This window comes from Bos mutus, chromosome 11 (assembly GCF_027580195.1).
Source record: "Bos mutus isolate GX-2022 chromosome 11, NWIPB_WYAK_1.1, whole genome shotgun sequence".
NCBI classification, from domain to species: Eukaryota; Metazoa; Chordata; class Mammalia; order Artiodactyla; family Bovidae; genus Bos; species Bos mutus.
In genome coordinates this window covers 92,317,334-92,337,004 of record NC_091627.1, presented here as the reverse complement: position 1 = coordinate 92,337,004, position 19,671 = coordinate 92,317,334, and the positions used below count along the sequence as shown (strand labels likewise).

Here is a 19,671-nt window from a genome sequence, read left to right as displayed (position 1 = left end):
TTCCTATTTGGAACCAGTCTGTTGTTCCATGTCCAGTTCTAACTGTTGCTTCCTGATCTGCATACAGATTTCTCAAGAGGCAGGTCAGGTGGTCTGGTATTCCCGTCTCTTTCAGAGTTTTCTACAGTTTATTGTGGTCCACATGGTCAAAGGCTTTGGCATAGCTAATAAAGCAGAAATAAAGCATAACTCTCTTGCTTTTTCCATGATCCATCAGATGTTGGCAATTTGATATCTGGTTCCTCTGCCTTTTCTAAAACCAGCTTGAACATAGGAAGTTCACGGTTCACATATTGCTGAAGCCTGGCTTGGAGAATTTTGAGCATTACTTTACTAGCATGTGAGATGAGTGCAATTGTGTGGTAGTTTGAGCATTCTTTGGCATTGCCTTTCTTTGGGATTGGAATGAAAACTGCCCTTTTCCAGTCCTGTGGCCACTGCTGAGTTTTCCAAATTTGCTGGCATATTGAGTGCAGCACTTTCACAGCATCATCTTTCAGGATTTGGAATAGCTCCACTGGAATTCCATCACCTCCACTAGCTTTGTTCGTAGTGATGCTTTCTAAGGCCCACTTGACTCCACATTCCAGGATGTCTGGCTCTAGGTCAGTGATCACATCGTCATGATTATCTGGGTCATGAAGATCTTCTTTGTACATGTCTTCTGTGTATTCTTGCCACCTCTTCTTAGTATCTTCTGCTTCTGTTAGGTCCATATCATTTCTGTCCTTTATCGAGCCCATCTTTGCATGAAATGTTCCCTTGGTATCTCTAATTTCTTGAAGAGATCTCTAGTCTTTCCCATTCGGTTGTTTTCCTCTATATCTTTGCATTGATCCTTGAGGAAGGCTTTCTTATCTCTTCTTGCTATTCTTTGGAACTCTGCATTCAGATGCTTATATCTTTCCTTTTCTACTTTGCTTTTCACTTCTCTTCTTTCACAGCTGTTTGTAAGGCCTCCCCAGACAGCCATTTTGCTTTTTTGCATTTCTTTTCCATGGGGATGGTCTTGATCCCTGTCTCCTGTACAATATCACGAACTTCATTCCATAGCTCATCAGGCACTCTTATCTATCAGATCTAGGCCCTTAAATCTATTTCTCACTTCCACTGTATAATCATAAGGGATTTGATTTAGGTCATACCTGAATGGTCTAGTGGTTTTCCGTACCTTCTTCAATTTAAGTCTGAATTTGGTAATCAGGAGTTCATGATCTGAGCCACAGTCAGCTCCTGGCGGCTGCTGCGACTGGCACACTAAGCATGGTGGAAGAGGAGCTACCCCACGTCCGAGGTCAGGGGCAGAAGCTGAGAGGACCCCATGCCCGAAGGGCGGCAGCCAAGAGGAGTTACCGCACGTCCGAGGTCAGGGGCAGCGGCCGAGAGTGCCAGGCTGTGACGGCACAGGAACGGCCGAGAAGAACTACCCAAGTCTGAGGTCAGGGGCGGCGGCCGGGAGTAGCTATCCCACGTCCGAGGTTAGGAGCAGCAGCTGAGAGGAGCTACCCCGCGTCTGTGGTCAGGGGCAGTGGCTGAGAGGAGCTAGCCCACGCCCCATGCCTGAGGCCAGGGGCAGCGGCTGGGAGGACCAGCCCCACGTCCAAGAAGCGGTGGCTGCGCGGGTGCAGGAGGGCCTAGAGAAGCTATCCCACGTTGAAGGTCAGGAAGGGCGGTGGTGAGGAGATACCCATTGTCCAAGGTAAGGAGCAGCAGCTGCGCTTTGCTGGAGCAGCCATGAAGAGATACCCCATGCCCAAGGTAAGAGAAACCCAAGTAAGACGGTAGGTGTTGCAAGAGGGAATCAGAGGGCAAAGACACTGAAACCATACTCACAGAAAACTAGTCAGTATAATCACACTAGGACCACAGCCTTGTCCAACTCAAGGAAACTAAGCCATGCCCGTGGGGCAACCCAAGATGGGGGGGTCATGGTGGAGAGATCTGACAGACTGTGGTCCACTGGAGAAGGGAATGGCAAACCACTTCAGTATTCTTGCCTTGAGAACCCCATGAACAGTATGAAAAGGCAAAATGATAGGATACTGAAAGAGAAACTCCCCAGGTCAGTAGGTGCCCAATATGCTACTGGAAAAGAGTGGAGAAATAACTCCAGAAAGAATGAAGGGATGGAGCCAAAGCAAAAAGAATACCCAGCTGTGGATGTGACTGGTGATAGAAGCAAGGTCTGATGCTGTAAAGAGCAATATTGCATAGGAACCTGGAATGTCAGGTCCATGAATCAAGGCAAATTGGAAGTGGTCAAACAAGAGATGGCAAGAGTGAATGTCGACATTCTAGGAGTCAGCAAACTGAAATGGACTGGAATGGGTGAATTTAACTCAGATGACCATTATATCTACTACTGTGGGCAGGAATCCATTGGAAGAAATGGAGTAGCCATCATAGTCAACAAAAGAGTCTGAAATGCAGTACTTGGATGCAATCTCAAAAATGACAGAATGATCTCTGTTCATTTCCAAGGCAAACGATTCAATATCACAGTAATCCAAGTCTATGCCCCAACCAGTAACACTGGAGAAGCTGAATTTGAACGGTTCTATGAAGACCTACAAGACCTTTTAGAACTAACACCCAAACAAGATGTCCTTTTCATTATAGGGGACTGGAATACAAAAGTAGGAAGTCAAGAAACACCTGGAGTAACAGGCAAATTTGGCCTTGGAATACGGAATGAAGCAGGGCAAAGGCTAATAGAGTTTTGCCAAGAAAAAGCACTGGTCATAGCAAACACCCTCTTCCAACAACACAAGAGAAGATTCTATACATGGACATCACCAGATGGTCAACACCGAAATCAGATTGATTATATTCTTTGCAGCCAAAGATGGAGAAGCTCTTCATGTCTAAGAGCACTAAATCCCTTCATGATGACATCAGCTCCTTGTGACTAGCAGAAAACCTTATGTCAAATAAGTGCTTGATTGCATTGAACTCCCCCTTCACCAAAATCACATATATTGACATTCCTCCACTACTTTTTTGGAGCAGTTTCTCAGAACTCTGAGGCACTGTCTCCCAGCCTGCAGTCCTCATTTTGCCCAGATGAAAGTTAACTCACAACTCTCACATCGTGCATCCTTTTTAAGTTGACAGTGGTAGTGTTTTAGTCGCTAAGTCATATCCAACTCTTGGGACCCCATGGATTGTAGCCCGCCAGGCTCCTCTGTCCATGGGATTTTTAAGGCAAGAAAACTGGACTAGATTGCCATTTCCTTCTCCAGGAGAATCTTCCCGACCCAGGAACTGAACCCCAGTCTCCTGCATTGCATGCAGATTCTTTACCAACTGAGCTATGAGGGAAGCCCTTAGTTGACAGAGTACAATGTGGTTTTGGAGTCCATCAGATCTTATCTGAGTCTCATTTAGGCAGTGTTTTAGCTCTGTGACCTTAACCAATTTGCTTGACTTCTAAACCCACTTCCTGGACAATATGGAATTTAACCTGAGGCCAGTGAATATTAAGAAATCCTCACACCCTTTGTGTTCCAAAAATACCTCACTGCAAGGACCCACCCCTCCCCACAAGACTTTGTAAGGGTGCAGATGCCTTCCTTGTTTACTTATTTGGAGGTCACACAGTCTCCAAATTCTTATTTGTTGTTTTACAAATACATAGCTGAACTGCTTGTCCTTATTGTTCAATCAGAATAAGACTTGTTATTGTTAACCAAATTTTGTTAAGCTTTTCTCCCCTCTCCAGAGCCCTGAACTCCTGTCCACCCTCAGCCTGAATCAGCATATAGCCCCTTAAAGGATCCTTCTCAGAAAAATAAACTAACCTCAGGGTAAAACAATCTCTGATCCACTATCTAATCTCACCATCCTTTCGTCCCGCTTCCTTGCACCCGGGTCTCTCTAGCTTTGTTTACTGCTCTGTGAAAGGAAAACCCTTTGTGCCTAACTCTGAAGAAATTTGCAGGTCTTTCAGTCAACTCGTGCTCCCTATTGCAATAGTTACCTGCCTCTTTAAAGCAGTCTTCCTCCCCCATTACAATAAGTGTTTTGAACTAAAATTTCTCCTTATTAAGTCTGTTAGGGGAAGCACACTGACTGAAACCGCCCACCCAGACCAGGCACCACAGTAACCATTTGCATGAGTTGTTTTACGACAGGAGGTCCTGGTAAGGAAAACGGAACTAATAAGCCACTACCAACCAGAAGAGTTCAGGAAAGGTCAAAAGGACACAACACATGTCCGACCACCTCCCAGAATCCTTCTCTCTGGCATCCATCTTGGCTGAACACGGCGTGCACCACCAGGAAGGACTCTGAGTCAGAATGATTAGCTAAAGACAGCCCAGAAACTGATCCCAGACTGAGCCACGTGGCAGAGCTGTTCTCCTGGGTTCCCTTACTCTACTGCTCTCCACCCGGTGCCCTTTCCCAACAAAATCTCTTGCTTTGTCAGCACATGTGTCTCCTCAGACAATTCATTTCCGAGTGTTAGACAAGAGCCCAGTTTAAGGCCCTAGAAGGGGTCCCCCTTCCTGCAACAAGTCTGTATTCATTCTTTATTTGACACTCCTTTGCTGAATGAGGGTCATGGTGGAGATATTTGACAGAATGTGGTCCGTTGGAGAAGGGAATGGCAAACCACTTCAGTATTCTTGCCTTGAGAACCCCATGAACAGTACGAAAAGGCAAAATGATAGGATACTGAAAGAGAAACTCCCCAGGTCAGTAGGTGCCCAATATGCTACTGGAGATCAGTGGAGAAATAACTCCAGAAAGAATGAAGGGATGGAGCCAAAGCAAAAAGAATACCCAGCTGTGGATGTGACTGGTGATACAAGCAAGATCTGATGCTGTAAAGAGCAACATTGCATAGGAACCTGGAATGTCAGGTCCATGAATCAAGGCAAATTGGAAGTGGTCAAACAAGAGTTGGCAAGAGTGAATGTCGACATTCTAGGAATGTCTAGGAATGCTGATTCTAGGAATCAGCAAACTCAAATGGACTGGAATGGGTGAATTTAATTCAGATGACCATTATATCTACTACTGTGGGCAGGAATCCCTCGGAAGAAATGGAGTAGCCATCATACTCAACAAAAGAGTCTGAAATGCAGTACTTGGATGCAATCTCAAAAACAACAGAATGACCTTTGTTCCTTTCCAAGGCAAACCATTCAATATCACAGTAATCCAAGTCTATGCCCCAACCAGTAGCGCTGGGAGAAGCTGAAGTTGAATGGTTCTATGAAGACCTACAAGACCTTTTAGAACTAACACCCAAACAAGATGTCCTTTTCATTATAGGGGACTGGAATGCAAAAGTAGGAAGTCAAGAAACACCTGAAGTAACAGGCAAATTTGGCCTTGGAATACGGAATGAAGCAGGGCAAAGGCTAATAGAATTTTGCCAAGAAAAAGCACTGGTCATAGCAAACACCCTCTTCCAACAACACAAGAGAAGACTCTATACATGGAAATCACCAGATGGTCAACACCGAAATCAGATTGATTATATTCTTTGCAGCCAAAGATGGAGAAGCTCTATACAGTCAGCAAAAACAAGACCAGGAGCTGACTGTGGCTCAAACCATGAACTGCTTATTGCCAAATTCAGACTGAAATTGAAGAAAGTAGGGAAAACCACTAGACCATTCAGGTATGACTTAATCAAATCTCTTATGATTATACAGTGGAAGTGAGAAATAGATTTAAAGGCCTAGATCTGACAGATAGAGTGCCTGATGAGCTATGGAATGAGGTTCGTGACATTGTACAGGAGACAGGGATCAAGACCATCCCCAAGGAAAAGAAATGCAAAAAAGCAAAATGGCTGTCTGGGGAGTCCTTACAAATAGCTGTGAAAAGAAGAGAAGCGAAAAGCAAAGGAGAAAAGGAAAGATATAAACATCTGAATGCAGAGTTCCAAAGAATAGCAAGAAGAGATAAGAAAGCCTTCTTCAGCAATCAATGCAAAGAAATAGAGGAAAACAACAGAATGGGAAAGACTAGAGATCTCTTCAAGAAAATCAGAGATACCAAAGGAACATTTCATGCAAAGATGGGCTCGATAAAGGACAGAAATGATATGGACCTAACAGAAGCAAAAGATATTAAGAAGAGGTGGCAAGAATACACAGAAGAACTGTACAAAAAAGATCTTCACGACCCAGAGAATCACGACGGTGTGATCACTGACCTAGAGCCAGACATCCTGGAATGTGAAGTCAAGTGGGCCTTAGAAAGCATCACTACAAACAAAGCTAGTGGAGGTGATAGAATTCCAGTTGAGCTATTCCAAATCCTGAAAGATGATGCTGTCAAAGTGCTGCTCTCAATATGCCAGCAAATTTGGAAAACTCAGCAGTGGCCACAGGACTGGAAAATGTCAGTTTTCATTCCAATCCCAAAGAAAGGCAATGCCAAAGAATGCTCAAACTACTGCACAATTGCACTCATCTCACATGCTAGTAAAGTAATGCTGAAAATTCTCCAAGCCAGGCTTCAGCAATATGTGAACTGTGAACTTCCTGATGTTCAAGCTGATTTTAGAAAAAGCAGAGGAACCAGAGATCAAATTGCCAATATCCGCTGGATCATGGAAAAAGCAAGAGAGTTCCAGAAAAACATCTATTTCTGCTTTATTGACTATGCCAAAGCCTTTGACTGTGTGGATCACAATAAACTGTGGAAAATTCTGAAAGAGATGGGAATACCAGACCACCTGACCTGCCTCTTGAGAAATTTGTATGCAGGTCAGGAAGCAACAGTTAGAACTGGACATGGAACAACAGACTGGTTCCAAATAGGAAAAGGAGTTCGTCAAGGCTGTATACTGTCACCCTGTTTATTTAACTTATATGCAGAATACATCATGAGAAACGCTGGACTGGAAGAAACACAAGCTGGAATCAAGATTGCCAGGAGAAATATCAATAACCTCAGATATGCAGATGACACCACCCTTATGGCAGAAAGTGAAGAGGAACTAAAAAGCCTCTTGATGAACGTGAAAGTGGAGAGTGAAAAAGTTGGCTTAAAGCTCAACATTCAGAAAACGAAGATCATGGCATCTGGTCCCATCACTTCATGGAAAATAGATGGGGAAACAGTGGAAACAGTGTCAGACTTTATTTTTCTGGGCTCCAAAATCACTGCAGATGGTGACTGCAGCCATGAAATTAAAAGACGCTTGCTCCTTGGAAGGAAAGTTATGACCAACCTAGATAGCATATTCAAAAGCAGAGACATTACTTTGCCAACAAAGGTTTGTCTAGTCAAGGCTATGGTTTTTCCTGTGCTCATGTATGGATGAGAGGGTTGGACTGTGAAGAAGGCTGAGTGCCGAAGAATTGATGCTTTTGAACTGTGGTGTTGGAGAAGACTCTTGAGAGTCCCTTGGACTGCAAGGAGATCCAACCAGGCCATTCTGAAGGAGATCAGCCCTGGGATTTCTTTGGAAGGAATGATGCTAAAGCTGAAACTCCAGTACTTTGGCTACCTCATGCGAAGAGTTGACTCGTTGGAAAAGACGCTGATGCTGGGAGGGATTGTGGGCAGGAGGAGAAGGGGACGACAGAGGAAGAGATGGCTGGATGGCATCACTGACTCGATGGATATGAGTCTGAGTGAACTCCGGGAGCTGGTGATGGACAGGGAGGCCTGGCGTGCTGCGATTCATGGGGTCGAAAAGAGTCAGACACGACTGAGCAACTGATCTGATCTGATCATGTTGAATGAGGATAATAGTATATCTGGCACACAATATGTGCTCAATAAATGGAAGCTGCCATTGTTATCACCAAAGATAACATCCCAAGTCAGAAAGGGTGAGGCCAAGCTCAGTTCCCAGCTCAGGTCCAGCTCCAGAGCCTACCTTTTCTGCCACCAAGGCCCCAAAGACCAGGGCCCGGATGATGGGGGAAGCCATGTTTGGACCCTATCGTTTCAACAGTGTATGAAAAACACTGAACTGAGTCAGAAAAATCTATTTCTACTCCGCTTTTGATAATCACCTACTGTGTGACCATGTGGAATCCCTTTGTCTTTTTAGGACCCAGTTTCATGAGAACTTTGATTTGGATCAAGAGTTTTCAAACTGTGCCCTGCAGTAGCCTAGGGCTCCACAAGAGAGGCCCGAGTATTTCACACATCTCAAAATTCTAATTTGTAAAATATATTTAAATACTTTCTGAGCTATCCTTCAAAAAACACCTGCTCAAATAAGTTCTTTGCCCTATTTTAACCCACAAGACATCATTAGTTATTTTGCCATTGGGTTAACTAACTCTGGTCTGGGCTCCAACTAAAGCTTCTTCTGCCACCTTTGCTTAATGGAAGGCCATCCTGAGACTGAAAAAAAAGAGCTGTTGGAAAGGACCACAGTGTGTAACTACTCATCCAGTGAAATCAAGGTTGTCTAGAGTCCGCGCAAGTAAAGTCAAACCAAGATGTTCACTGGATCTGAGACTGCTATAGGGATATAGGAACATCATTCACAACCCTGAGCAAAACAGCCTCATTGTTCTAAAGCTGTGCTGTTCAATAGAACTTTCTGCGATGGAGGAAATGCTCTGTGTCTATATACTGTAGTCAAGTTTGCCTAGTGAACACTTGAACTGTGGCTCATCAGATTAAGGAGCTGAATTGTTTTTATTTACATTTAATTTGAATTCAAATAACTAATAACTTGGCCAGTGGCTATCTGGATAGTCTTTAAACAATTCTTTGACATTTGAACTTGGAAAGTTAATTTAGACTGTTAAAATAACATCTTCATCTGTTCTTCATACTGGAGTTTTCCCCAGTTGTCACATTTGAAAACAAATGATTCTTCTAAAAATTTTGCAAAAGCAAACAGATCTCTAGGAACCCTTTAAACTCTATGATTCTTGACCAGAGACACAGATTGTTATCGACCTGGGCCCTAGGACTCTTTAATCAATAGAAATTGATAAGAGACCAGACAAGAATTTCAGGCAAGACTTTATTGCAGTTTGTGCTGCAGCAAGAGGGAGAGAAGACAAGAACTGGGTCCCCGAGGAGAGCTGCTTGGGTCATTAAATGAGGTTAACAGTGGGGTTGGGGGGAGGGTAGTGAGGATCCATGGGCTGGGCAGGGGGCATTGCTAGGTGGTCTGCCCGCCCCCTTGGTAATACTGAGTGCAGGACCTTTTGCAGTACCTCACTTTTGCCCCAGGCACCACAGAAATATCCGTTGGTTTATGTCCTTTTTGTATTCTATTGTTCACAATGCATGCAGTTATTTCCAATCACCTACAGTTCCTTTGTTTTCTTTGGCTCAAGGAGACATTTGTCCAGGTGCAAGCACTTCAGTAAGAGGGTCCCAGGTTCGGCTATATTTCACCCACAGAAGAGACTCCTCCTGGGATACTTTGCTCTGTAAGTATAAAGATGTCTATAATTACATGAAGAAAGGACTATACTAGTTTTGCCTGGCCTGAGTGGAGGCAGACATTATCCAGGGGCAAAAGTCACAGAACAACCACATGGTGAGGTAGTCAAGTATTAAATAACTTGTCTAGGGCTTTCCTGGTGGCTCAGTGGTGAAGAATCTGCCTGCCAATGCAGGAGACACGAGTTCGATCCCTGGTCTAGGAAGATCATACATGTCTCAGCACAACTAAGCCCATGCACCACAGCTATTGAGCCTGTGCTCTAGAGCCCGGAAGCCAAACCACAGAAGCCCGAATGCCTTAGAGCCCATGCTCCTCAACAAGAGAAGCCATTGCAGCGAGCAGCCTGCGCACCGCAACTAGACAGCAGCCCTGCTCACAGGATCTAGAGAAAAGCCCTCACAGCAACAAAGACCCAGCACAGCCCCCAATAAACAAATAACTTGTCTAAGATGACATCACTGGTAAGAGGCAAAGTAGAAATCAAATCCAGATCTGTCAAGTTGTCAAACACTGGGCTGACTTCCTACTGACCACAGCACTCACGGCTATATTGTTTAACAGAGAAAATATATAAGACGGATGCTTCCAGAACCACGTGCTTGCCAATCTGCATTATCTCCCTGGAACTGGGCTTTAAACGTCTCCAAGGAAGGTGAGCCTCTGACCCACGAGGGTTGCAGGCAGGTAAGGGTGAGAGAAGTCGCTGCTTTAGGTGAAAACACCTCAAATCTCCTCAGTCTTGTCATAAACTCACCATAAAACATCCCACATCTCATCTTGTTCTCTCCAGTGACCAGTAAGCTCATTGTTCAATGATTTGATTCTTAATAATAATTCTTAGTAATATTCTTTAAATTTCTCCATAATAATTCTTTGTATTAAAAAGAGATTTTCCTCTGCAAACCTAAAAGTACTCTATTCTATGTACTTTCCTGAAACCAGCCAATGAATATAAATTTGCTTCCCTCTTTTTTTATTTTTTTTTCTTTTCATCATATTAGGAAACTGAGGCTCAGATAGATGTAGGCTGAGGGACTAGGGGGTTGGTAGGACTAGGGACAACCTCTAGCCAGGTCCCAACCAGATTTCTCCCATCCCTTGCCCAGTGTCCACACCCCCTAGGGTTTTAGAGTTATTTCTCCCAAAGGGGCTTGGTTTTGCTCCATCTTATCCAAAAGCCCCTCACCAAGTTGCCCAGAATCTTTCCAAGTACACAGAGTGGGCCAGAGGCCACACCACCTATCAGGCAAACTTGAAAGTGGAGAAAATTTACAGAAAGATAAGCTATCACCTTCTCACTCGTTACTGTCTTCAGCAAAATTTCCCTGATTATGTGTGTGTATTGTACTGTTATTAGTGCTAAGGAAAATGGAAAGAACAACACAACGTTCTCAAAAGGCTCACCAGCTAGCAAGGGTAATGAAAAGGAAAGGAAGCAGTTTAATCACTTGATGAAAGCACCTGAAGAATCAGGTTTACCTTGTGTTGTATGGCCATGTTGTTTAAGGGGAAACACTGAAAATGTTCTTTGGTCTACCACAGTCCCCATCACTCTGCCCACACTGGTACTGACCCCAGACCAGCTTCACTCACTGGTGCTGCCTCTCTCTAGGACCCAAAAATGCTGGTGAGTTTGAGACCCCTGCTTTGTAAAAAAGACACTGTGATAGGAAAAAGGCAGAAAACATAAAGCACTACAGGAGCATTCAGGATAAGACACCAATTGTGTAGCATCTAAACTAAGTCTTCAGTAGGAGCCCACAAGCTGAAGAAGAGAGGTGGGGAAGGGCACCTCGGACAAGGGGCACAGCTGGTGGTCTGGGGACCTGGGAAGGGGTGCTGACATGTTTGGGGACTGTCAGTGGTTGGGCTGGAGATGGCAATGACACCCCACTCCAGGACTTGCCTGGAAAATCCCATGGATGGAGGAGCCTGGTAGGCTGCAGTCCATGGGGTCGCTAAGAGTCGGACATGACCGAGTGACTTCACTTTCCCTTTTCACTTTATGCATTGGAGAAGGAAATGGCAACCCACTCCAGTGTTCTTGCCTGGAGAATCCCAGGGACGGGGGAGCCTGGTGGGCTGCCATCTGTGGGGTCGCACAGACTTGGACATGACTGAAGCGACTTAGCAGCAGCAGCAGCAGTGGTTGGGCATAGCTGACATATGGTAGTGAGTGGAGAGATTGGTGTTGGAAAGGTAGGTTCCAGCAGATTCTGAAAGGCCTGGTAGTCCATCTCTAAGGCATTAGATCTTTCCTCTGTAGACCTGCAGACCTTGAGCAGACATTGGATTGGGAGAACTAGAAATAATTCCAGATTAATAAGATAGATAACTCACTAAAGTTTGGAAGTAGCCTGTAACAGGAAGGGTTGGAAGCATGCATGCCTGCACGCATGGTCACTCAGTCCTGTCCCACTCTGTGCAACCCCACGGACTGTAGCTGTCCAGGTTCCTCTAGCCATGGGATTTCCCAGGCAAGAATACTGGAGTATGTTGCCATTTCCTCTGCCAGGGGATCTTTCCAACCCAGGGACTGAACCATATCTCCTGAGGCTCCTGCATTGGCGGGTGGATTCTTTACTGCTGAGCCACCAGGGAAGTCCTAATAAATGAATGCATAGGAGGTGGGGGAAGGGGTTTTCCAGACAGAACTGTTCCAGAAGCTCTGAAACAGCTCACTGCTGCTGACACATAAATGCTTCCTTGTCAACTGAATATCTATAGCTCCCACATTGTGCCTGTGAAGCTAACAATTTCTTATTAGAAATGAATGCATAAATATATCTACCAACAACCCAATGATTCCACTTCTGGATATTTATTTGCCCAAGAGAAATTGAAATTTATGTCTACAAAAGATTTGCTCAGTGATGTTCACAGTCACCACTTTATTCAGAATAACTGGGAAGGGCCCAAATGCCCATCAACAGGGGAATGGAAAAATAAATTGCTGTACTTCCATTAAATAGAATACTACAGAATAATACAGCAAAAAGAACTGAAGATAAGGCTCAGCCTCAAAAGTGTTATGTTAGGTGAAGGGAACCAGACCCCCCCCAAAAGTACATAGGAATGAATGATTTATATATAAATACATATATTATATTCTAGAAAAGAAAAGGAAATCTGTAGTGAAAGAGCAGATCAGTGGTTGCTTGGGGTCAGGAGCAATAGGGGGAAAAAGGGCAGAGGTTGAAAGGGAAAGGTCAAGGCCTGTTAAAACTCATCAAGCTGTTTACATCTAAGATCTGCACACCTATCTTTTACATGAATCATATTAAATTTTTTTTTCACTTTGCTGTACAGCAGAGATTGGCACACTGTAAATCAAGTATCAGTTAAGTTGTGTCCAACTCTTTGCAGCATGCCATGCCTCCCTGTCCATCACCAACTCCCAGAGCTTACTCAAACTGTCCATTGAGTTGGTGATGCCATCCAACCATCTCATCCTCTGCTGTCCCCTTCTCCTCCCACCTTCAATCTTTCCCAGCATCAGGGTCTTTTCAAATGAGTCAGTTCTTCGCATCAGATGACCAAAATACTGGAGTTTCAGCTTCAGCATCAGTCCTTCCAATGAATATTCAGGACTGATTTCCTTTAGGATGGACTGGTTGGATCTCTTTGCAGTCCAAGGGACTCTCAGGAGTCTTCTCCAACTCCACAGTTCAAAAGCATCAATTCTTTGGTGGTCAGCTTTCTTTATAGTCCAACTCTCACATCCATACATGACTACTGGAAAACCATAGCTTTGACCAGACAGACCTTTGTTGGCAAAGTAATGTCTCTGTTTTTTTAATATGCTGTCTAGATTGGTCATAGCTTTTCTTCCAAGGAGCAAGTGTCTTTTAATTTCATGGCTACAGTCACTATCAGCAGTGATTTTGGAGCCCAAGAAAATAAAGTCTGTCACTGTTTCCATTGTTTCCCATCTATTTGCCATGAAGGGATGGGACTGGATACCATGATCTTCGTTTTCTGAACGTTGAGTTTTAAGCCAACTTTTTCACTCTCCTCTTTTACTTTCATCAAGAGGCTCTTTATTTCTTCTTTGCTTTCTGCCATAAGGGTGGTGTCATCTGCATATCTGAGGTTATTGATATTTTTTCCCAGCAATTTTGATTCCAGCTTGTGCTTCTTCCAGCCCAGCATTCCTTATGATGTACTCTGCATGTAATTTAAATAAGCAGAGTGACAATATACAGCCTTGATGTACTCCTTTCCTGACTCGGAACCAGTCTGTTGTTCCATGTACAGTTATAACTCTTGCTTCTTGACCTGCATACAGATTTCTCAGGAGGCAGGTCAGGTGGTCTGGTATTTCCCATCTCTTTAAGAATTTTCCACAGTTTGTTTTGATCCACACAGTCAAAGGCTTTGGCAAAGTCAATAAAGCAGAAATAGATGTTTTTCTGAAATTCTCTTGCTTTTTCTATGATCCAGCGTATGTTGGCAATTTGATCTCTGGTTCCCCTGCCTTTTCTAAATCCGGCTTCAACATCTGGAAGTTCACGGTTCACGTACTGTTGAAGCCTGGCTTGGAGAATTTTGAGCATTACTTACTTCAGTTTCTTAAAAATAAACAAAAATGAATTTAAAGAACTTTAAGTAAGAGAGGGGAGCAGGGACCCAGACAGGTAAGGAGAAAAAGAACTGTTTGGCTCTAGCAGAGGTGCGCAGACCTGGTAAAGAATCCCGGGGGGTGGGCGGGGACGCCAGGGGCGGGACCCCGGAGCGCCGCGGGAGCGGGCCGCCAGGAGTGCAGTTACTCCTCTCGGACGCTAGGGGGCGGCGTGGGCAGGGGAAGGGCGCGCCGCGGTGACCCGGGAAGTGGCGGCGAGGGGGCGGGCCCGTGCGCGGGAGGCCATGTGGGCGCCGGCGCAGCAGGGAACCGCGCGGGTCGCCATGGCGGAGCTGCAGCAGCTCCGGGTGCAGGAGGCGGTGGACTCCATGGTGAAGAGTCTGGAGAGGGAGAATATCCGGAAGATGCAGGTAGCGGGGCGGGAGCCGACCCGGGGTTGGGGGGAGCGAGTACGGTCCGGAATTTTCTTCCCCTTGCCGCAGCCGCCTCAGGATCCTTACGCACTACTGCCTCCCAGCCTGCAGACCCGGGTCGGGGTGTCCCTGGGGTCGTCGCTGCGTCCTTGGAAGCACTGTTCACTCTTAGAACTGGGGCTTCGGCTGAGCGAATGAAATCTGTGCGCCCTCGGCACGCGCAAGGCCGTTTGCCCGCCCCCCACCCCCCAGGCCAGGCGGGGTAGGGGATGTCCCCTCGCCAGGGTTGAGAAGCTCCCTGGAGTAAGGTTTCAGCCTCCCCCACCTTCCCGTCTTGTGCGGCCGCTTCGCAAGTGAGCAGCCAGAGCCCGCCCAAAGAGCACCGCCAAGGTGAAAGACCGGAAAGCCGACGGTGCTCGGCCTCCTCAATGGCCTGCTCATACTCGGCTCACGCAGCGATGTCTCATATGCTGTTCCGCTTTGATCCCCTGAATGTTGTGCGGCTGTTGATCCCACGCTTGTCAAGGTGTCCCTGGAGTCAGTGGACCAGTTGCCCCTTGGTGGATGGTTACTAGATCGCTGACCTCTGAACCCTGTGGTTTAGGCACCTGGTTTTCAGAACTTGGCCCAGTCTCATCCTCCACCACCCTCCCCGTCCATCCAGCCTTCGGTTCAACAACTGTCAGTGAGCTAGCGGCAATGAAACACTCTGCTAGGCACCGAGGATAATATTTCCATTCGTGGTTTTAAGCTCTTGGTGTCTATTCTAAGGAGAGGTGCAGGTGCGACGTGCCCCCTAGCCTCTGCTGCACTCGGTGGTGGTCATCTCTGCACGAAGGCTTTCCTGCCTCACCCGTCTCTGCCCTCCCCCCACAGGGCCTTATGTTCCGGTGCAGCGCTGCCTGTTGTGAGGAAAGCCAGGCGTCCATGCAGCAAGTGCACCAGTGCATTGAGCGCTGCCATGCACCTCTGGCTCAAGCTCAGGCCCTGGTGACCAGCGAGTTGGAGAAGTTCCAGGTGAGGAATACCCCAGCCAGACCACTCCAGCTCTAGATGTTGCTCTTTTGCAGATGACAAGCGTTGGTTCAGAATTCTTGGCTTTAGTGTCTTGTTTTTGTGTTAACATCTGTGACAGTCCTATGTCCGGCTAGTCTTTACAGGGTTTAAAATTCTGGAAAAGGTCCTAGAGGTTGAGTGCTGTAAGAATTTCCCATAGAAACAATGCAAAAGGGAGTTCATGACCAAGAGCCTTATGCTTTTTTTTTTCATAGACATCAAATATATGTCTACTGTACTGTATGAAGCTTTGTAAAATATGTTAGTTCATTCTTACAATAGCAGAATCCCCAGGAAAGTGGAATAAGCCAGTCTTTAAAAGGTACAGATTAGAGCAAGATCCTACCATCATTTCGTGGGTTTTCCCACCCAGGATGCCCCTACTTACTGTACCCAGAGGGCAGCTCCTGTGTCACTAAAGAGCAGTCATTTACATGAAGCATTATTTTGGTTGACTTATTGATGCCTGACTCATAAGCCTCTCTGAGGTCACTAAGAGCCTCCTCTCCCCCTGCCCTGCCCCATATTTCTTTCTGGAGCAGCAAAGGGTGTCCCCAGCTTCCTTTTACTCCCTTCCTCTGGGTATACTTTCCTGAAACTTGGGTGGAAGAGGGCCCACTTCTGAATCAGTATTTCATAGCCTGGGATTCTTTTCATGTGGACAAATTTATATCCAATGTGAAACATTTTTATATTCTATGTAAAATTCTTCACAATGACTGGCACTGTAAAAGGATAACTTCTCCAAGGTCATGAAACTCCAAAGGGTTTCTCTGTGTTTGACACTTTATTTTACAAGTCTTTCCAAGTTTGCTTCTTGAATTACTGTACAACGTTCTCTTCCATTCACTGTTCAGTCCTGCAATCAGACTTACTTTTCCATTGCACCAGAACCACTCTTTCCACTCCCTTCCATGGGGCTAAATCCAATGGTCATTTCTCATTCCTCATCTTACTCAGTCTGCCTGCATCATTGACACAGTGGATCACTCTCCCCCTTGTTTAAAAATCTTTATTCATTTGGCCACCAGGATAGGATAGCTCACTGTCCTGGTCACTCCCTGCCCCGCCCCTGCTCCTTTCTTGTTCTCATTTACTGTCTTTTTTACTCTCTCCAATCTCTGAAGAGCATTGGAGTGCCCAGGGTTATGCTTGGACCTCAATCTAGTTCTGTAGTCTCATAGCAAATATCTATATACTGACAACTCCTGCATTCATATCTTTAGACCAGCTTCACTCCTTATCCAGATTCATATATCCAGCTGTTTCCCCAATGTCTTCACTTACTTGTTTGTCCATCTCCCTCCACTGGAGTATCAGTTCAGTGAAAGAAAGAGCTTTATCTGTTTTACTCATCGCTGTATTCCCCAACAATAGGGTCCCTAGCATCTAGTAGAAGCTCAATAAATATTTGCTGAATTGAGTATTTTTCTGTAGTGATGCCAGACCTTATAAAATCAGGGTGTTTGAAAGTCTGTAGTTGAGTGACAGTAGCCTCTAGTTCCTTCTTACGTCCTGGAAGGCACTTCTTACAACTTATTCGGTCATTCAGCTGCTTTCTAGGAATGCTTTGTCTGGGCCCTCATGGTGCCACCGTCTGTTTTAATCAGGACAGTCTTGGTCAGTTCCACTATAGTGTCCCTTTAATTGATCAAGATAATACACGTCAAGCCAAAACACGTAGTATAGAACGTGGCACAGGATCAGCACTTGGTAAATGAAGGTCAGCCTTTCCGCTTCTCTACCCTTTCCCTTCTTGCCGCAGGACCGCCTGGCCCGGTGCACCATGTACTGCAATGACAAGGCCAAAGATTCAATAGACGCAGGGAGTAAGGAGCTTCACGTGAAGCGGCAGCTGGAGACCTGCGTGACCAAGTGTGTGGATGACCACATGAACCTCATCCCAACCATGACCAGGAAGATGAAGGAGTCTCTCTCTTCCATTGGGAAGTAGCTGTCTGCTAGTGGCCATCAGGGCTGAGGGCAGGAATCAATTTAAAAAGCCGAATGGGGATTTGGGTCTCCTTAATAAGGAGAGTTGATGAATGAGGAAATTAAGAATGGCAGCAAGTCTAAGGCCTGTGTTTCTTTCCTCTGGACGCTGGTTCCTTTGTGTTTCAATCCTAGAAAGTGAAATGGAGAAAGAGCGGTGCTAAAATTTGGGTCACAGATAGCACAGGAGGTTTGTTGTGAGCCTGAATTTCATGTGGCAAGTACTTCTCCTACCAATAGGGAGTCTCCCTTGTACCAAACCAGGGCCCTCCAAGGTACCAGATCCTCTTACTGCACAGATACCAAGAGGCTGGCAGGTTCACGTAACCAGCTTATGGTCTAATGGAGTATGAAAGGTGTTCTGTTTGGTGTCCACCTGCTGTTTACCAGAAGGATCACTACAACATTTTCCACAAACTAATAAAATCCATGCAGTCACTAATGCAGAAGGGGGCAGGGGGCTTCCGGGGGTTGGTTTTGCTTGTTTTTCTTTTATAGACAAGGGCATGACATTAAAATGTAAAGTTGGGAGAGGCAGTTTGGATAAAAACTTTGAAAGGGTCCCTGCAGGTACTCATTTCTGACCATCAAGATGTGGATGTGTGTTTCTTAAAATTCTCACACATTACATCATTCAGCCGGGAGACCCTGCAAAAATGTAAGAGACCTCACACTGGTAAGGGAAGCAGGTGTGCTCCCTCTCCCTGGCAGCCGTGGCGGGCCCTGAGGCTGCCTGCGGCAGAGTCAGCCAAGCAGCCAGACAATCTTACAGTGACACACAGCCTTGAGGGGAACGGGATTTTGACAGTATAATATGCTCATATTCAGGAATGAACAGTGAAAGAGGAACTATCGGCTGCTTAGTTAAGAGGGCTGTGAAGGACGGGCTTTGGAAAAATCTGTCATGAAACAGGATGAAAGCCTAAGCCCAGTGTTGCTTACTTTGCCTCCTGAAATAACAGAGCTTTGTTGAGACAATCCCCTGGCAACAAAAAAAGTCGAGGGAGGAAAAGTAAGCAACTCAGGGATGAACTGTGGCCCCTTTAGAGCGATAAAGGGACCGCCCTCCATCACCAAATACCACTTTTGCCAGGGCCTTGGCTACATGCGTTCTTGCCCCAGTTCTGGCCCCTTATCATTTTGATAAGGACCTTGTCTTTTTACCAACTTACTTGAAATATTGTCTGCTGTTTCAAGACTGTGATATATTTTCCTAGTGGTTTGGTTTTTGAAATAAATAAGACTTAATTTTCTTCCACTATTGTGTTTTTTCCCTTATATCTGGACAGTGAATATATAACTTTGTCAGGATACTTCTCTTTGTAATGTGTGAAATAAATTTAAGATGTCCCAGGGAGTGAAAAGTAGTTACGTGTTTTAGTCCGGGTGCTTATAAATGAGAACTTTGAGGACATAACTAGAGCACTGTGAATGTTAGTCTGTTAATGTAAAAAGACAAACTGGAATGCTGAAGAATTCAGTATCCACATCAGGTCTCTAGCTTCCACCGTGGAACTAGGCAGGTGGCCCTGCGCTTCCCACACCCCTCCGTCAGTTGTCTGTGTTTGCCTTGTTCTCATTCAGAGGCTGTTACTTGACCCAAGAGCTCGCACGCATATCATAAGACATGGTTACGCCCCAGGAGAAAGGCTGGCTGTTCTCAGTGCTCCTTGCAGGTCGTCTCTGGCCTCCAAGGTTCATCCTTTCCATTTCCTCTGCCTGAAGAGTCCTCTGGCCAGGCCCAGCATATGTAACTTCTACCCATCAGAGGCAGGCAGGATAAGAGCTCTCCAAAGATGTGCTCGTCCTAATCCCTGGATCCTGTAAATACACTCCCTTGCAAGGCACAAGGTTACAGATGTTAATTAGGTTACAGACCTGAAAATGGGTTGATGAGCCTGGATTACCTAAGTGGGTAATCCAAAACTGATCCAATCAGTTTCCCTAGCTGAGGTCAGAAGAGATGAGGCAGAAGAAGTTCCAAAGCATGAGAGGATTCAACCCCCACTGCTGGGGGGTGGATATGGGGCACATGGAAAGTGTGAGGAGGGATGGGAGTGGCTGCTAGGAGCAAAAACCCCCAGCTTCCAGCTGGCAAGGAATCAGGACCTCAGTCCTGCCACAACAAGGAACTGAATCCAGCTGACAACTAGAATAAACTTGGAAGCAGATGCATTTAAAGAGCCTCCAGAAAGGAACACAGCCCCACCAACACCTTAACTGTGACCCCGTGCAAC

The 19,671-nt window shown here is 45.6% G+C and overlaps 1 protein-coding gene across 1 annotated transcript; it reads left to right on the top strand.

Annotated features, from left to right (window-relative positions):
• The first annotated feature begins 14,226 nt into the window (after window positions 1–14,226).
• On the top strand, window positions 14,227–18,692 carry FAM136A (family with sequence similarity 136 member A). Its single transcript, XM_005904300.2, has 3 exons — window positions 14,227–14,383; window positions 15,263–15,403; window positions 17,208–18,692. The coding sequence occupies exons 1-3, from the start codon at window positions 14,258–14,260 to the stop codon at window positions 17,394–17,396; spliced, it is 456 nt and encodes a 151-aa protein (XP_005904362.2). The 5' UTR covers window positions 14,227–14,257; the 3' UTR covers window positions 17,397–18,692.
• Window positions 18,693–19,671: the final 979 nt, after the last annotated feature.

Excerpts from the sequence above, each read along its gene's own strand:
- FAM136A (XM_005904300.2), top strand. The coding sequence starts at position 14,258 with ATGTGGGCGCCGGCGCAGCAGGGAACCGCGCGGGTCGCCATGGCGGAG. Across the intron at positions 14,384-15,262 it reads AGAATATCCGGAAGATGCAG|GGCCTTATGTTCCGGTGCAG; the intron begins GTAGCGGGGCGG and ends CTCCCCCCACAG. Across the intron at positions 15,404-17,207 it reads GCGAGTTGGAGAAGTTCCAG|GACCGCCTGGCCCGGTGCAC; the intron begins GTGAGGAATACC and ends TTCTTGCCGCAG.